The following is a 2933-nucleotide window of genomic DNA, read 5'->3' as shown; positions in this document are numbered from 1 at the left end:
GCTCCGAGCCACTGATCAGCGTCAGGTCCACTTACCGTCTCCTCATAATTTTGCGGCACGTTGTACTCAGCGAAATCGATGTAATCGATCAACCAATTCGGTCTCTGGAGCTGCGCTCGATTTCTTAACTCACGATCTTGGTTAGCAGGTGCTGCAGGTGGATCTTCTATGCGGTGAACGGCCTCTGCATTCTCGACCGGCGGTTCAGCCTCGGCATCCCTGTTATCAGCTTCCTGCTCTGCGCCGTCTCGTGGTTCTTCTTCTTCTTCCCTCGGCTCGGCCAGCTGCTCTTCTTCTCTTCTCTCCATCCACTCTTCTTCGTCACTTGAGTCGCTCGAGCACGCATCTCTGCTGGTACTCTCGCGAAAAACCACATTTCTGGATACTGTTATTTTCTTTGTATCTGGATGATACAGCCGGTAGTTTGACGAGTCCCCGTCATATCCCACGAAGATTACTTTCTTCGCTCTGGCATCGAATTTTCGGGTAAACTGCTTCGGCACGTGTTCGTAGCCTTCCTCGCCGAACGCTCGCACGTGTCCAAGATCTGGTTTTCTACCTGTCCAAATCTCATACGGCGTTTTACTGTCGTCCTCCCCAGTTGCCGAAATTCGATTAAGCAGGTACACCGCAGTGTTGACTGCTTCCGCTCAAAACGAAGTCCCAAGTTGTTTTGCGTGTAACATAGTACGCGCGCACTCCACTACCGTCCTATTGTCCCGCTCGGCTCTCCCATTCTGCTCGGAAATATACGGAGCCGTCGTCTCGTGCTTTATCCCGCGCGACTGCATGTAGTTACGCATTGTCTCGTTGCAGTATTCGAGTCCATTGTCGGTTTTCAGGACTTTCATCGTGCGACCGAATTTATTTGCCAACGCGCGCTCGACGATCCTGAAGCTCTCAAACACATCAGACTTGTGTTTTACAAAGAACACCTGTCTAAAACCCGAGGCATCGTCCTTATATAGCACGAAGAATCTCGCGCCGCCGATTGATTCCTCCGACATAGGCCCGCACACGTCGCTATAAATAAACTCACCCGGTTCCCGACTCACTCGATTGACAATTTGTTTAAACGGTAGTCTGTGCGTTTTCTCAAATTTGCACGCGTCACAGAAGAAGTCTCGTTTGTCTCTCACCTTTACTCTGTTCACCATGCCGCTCGACACTAACACGGACAATGCACGTTTGTTTAAATGCCCAAGGCGCTCGTGCCATCCCTTCAAACTTGTTAGACTCGTTGTTGACACGTTAAGGATGTATTGCACCTATTTTCAAAGCGCTAGCAAGTGGATAAAAATTTGTGAGAATGTTCTTTTAGTCTTCCTGATGTGCTACAAAAAAGTAGAAACGAATCCACTAAACGGTTGCTGAGATATAACGATTTTAATTTTCACTGATTTTACACGTATTCTTATAGGAAGAGACGATTTTGGCGGATAAAACAGCTAAAAAAATGTTGAAGGAGCGCTACCAATATTTTGAATTTTTTTGTACATCTAGTATACGAATAGATAAAAATATCTGCCAAGTTTCAATTGTCTTCACTACACCGTTTTAAAGAAATAAATTATAACTTGAGATAATTGTGCTGTCGGCACGAATGTATCTCGATGGCTCGTGAAAGCGCGGCAACGTCGTAATCAGCTGGGTAAGCGAAGCATGACCTGCACATAACCTACGGTTGTCGCTACACGTATACAATATATGCCTTCTATTACTTCTAGCTAATTTTTTGTCTCCGTTGCACTGGTGAAGTGATAGAAATGGGAAATGAGAAACATAGCGGGATTATTGTAAAAATGTAAACGAACAGACATAACCTCGCAGCTCGCACCAAGTCTCGCACTGTTTTGGTACTGTGCAAGGCTGCCAACCTACGTGAATCGTTGTTACGTCTCTTTGAGAGAGTCGCATAACAATGTTTATAATAAATAATATTCAAAATTATCGTTTATATGATACATATTTATCTTTTTTGACATTATTAAAGTCACATTTGTTTATCAGCACTGCTGAATAATGTCTTTTGCTTTGAAATAATTTGACGTTATGAAGTTGAAATCAAGGCAAATAAAGCACTCGATGTCTTTCTTTTCTTTCTTCTTCTTTTTTCTCTTTGTTTTCGAGTCCTCAGAGGTAGATGTTTTCGTGACCTTCACCGCAGCAAAAACCGTTACCTCTCCCGCATCGGCGCTTAACCGGCTTTCCTCTCGAAGCAAACGTTCCTGGAGATTCTCGATTGTTTGCCTCGCTGGCTCAACACTGTCCCATGCAGTATGAAAAGCTAAGAACTTCGCTGTTAAGCTCGCCAACACCTTTGCCATGATGGTCACGTCCGACAAATTCTCTCCTAGATCCATGAGCTGCGTCGCCATGTTCTGCACCCTCGCCACGTGCTGTACGACCGTGTCCGTCGGGCCCATATGCGATACTCGTGGAACTTTTGTGTTAACATCAGCCTGTTCGACGCCGATTTCTGTGCGTAAATTGTCCCCAATTTGTCCCACATCTCTTTTGCAGTGACACAGGTCAGAAGAGGCTCGAGCTGCGAATATTCCATCGACGACGAGATAAAGAACATGGCCTTCGCATTGTCCTTGACCCACGCCTTTCCTTCCGCCGATGTTCGATCATGCGGCTCTACTCGATCCCCGTTCACGACGTCCAGTACGTCGTTTGCTAAGAAGATCTGCGTAACCTGGAACTTCCAGCCGAGAAAGTTCGTTCCGTCGAACTGGACATGCCTCGCCGACAATTCACTCGACATTTTTCACACTTTGCGTTCCTTAGCTCGTACACGAATTGCGCGGGAAAAACTGTCTTGCACAATGGCCGCCTCCCTGCAACCACACGACGCGTACCGTTTCTCGCCTTCGCTCAACTTTTCTCTTTATCTCGAAATACTACGCCACTGGGCCCATAACCTGTTG

The 2933-nt window shown here is 46.4% G+C and overlaps 1 protein-coding gene across 1 annotated transcript; it reads right to left on the bottom strand.

Moving 5' to 3' along the window:
- Positions 1-2006: 2006 nt before the first annotated feature.
- Positions 2007-2770, bottom strand: LOC112455901. Its single transcript, XM_025018116.1, has 2 exons — positions 2528-2770; positions 2007-2462 (listed from the first exon to the last, which is right to left on the bottom strand). The coding sequence occupies exons 1-2, from the start codon at positions 2768-2770 to the stop codon at positions 2007-2009; spliced, it is 699 nt and encodes a 232-aa protein (XP_024873884.1).
- Between the last annotated feature and the right edge of the window lie 163 nt (positions 2771-2933).

Source organism: Temnothorax curvispinosus, unplaced genomic scaffold (assembly GCF_003070985.1).
Source record: "Temnothorax curvispinosus isolate PA1 unplaced genomic scaffold, ASM307098v1 QBEX01006483.1, whole genome shotgun sequence".
NCBI classification, from domain to species: Eukaryota; Metazoa; Arthropoda; class Insecta; order Hymenoptera; family Formicidae; genus Temnothorax; species Temnothorax curvispinosus.
Note: the sequence above shows the minus strand (reverse complement) of the source record. Positions and strands in the feature narration are given on the sequence as shown.

Excerpts from the sequence above, each read along its gene's own strand:
- LOC112455901 (XM_025018116.1), bottom strand. The coding sequence starts at position 2,770 with ATGTCGAGTGAATTGTCGGCGAGGCATGTCCAGTTCGACGGAACGAAC. Across the intron at positions 2,463-2,527 it reads TCGAGCCTCTTCTGACCTGT|GCTGATGTTAACACAAAAGT; the intron begins GTCACTGCAAAA and ends GGCGTCGAACAG.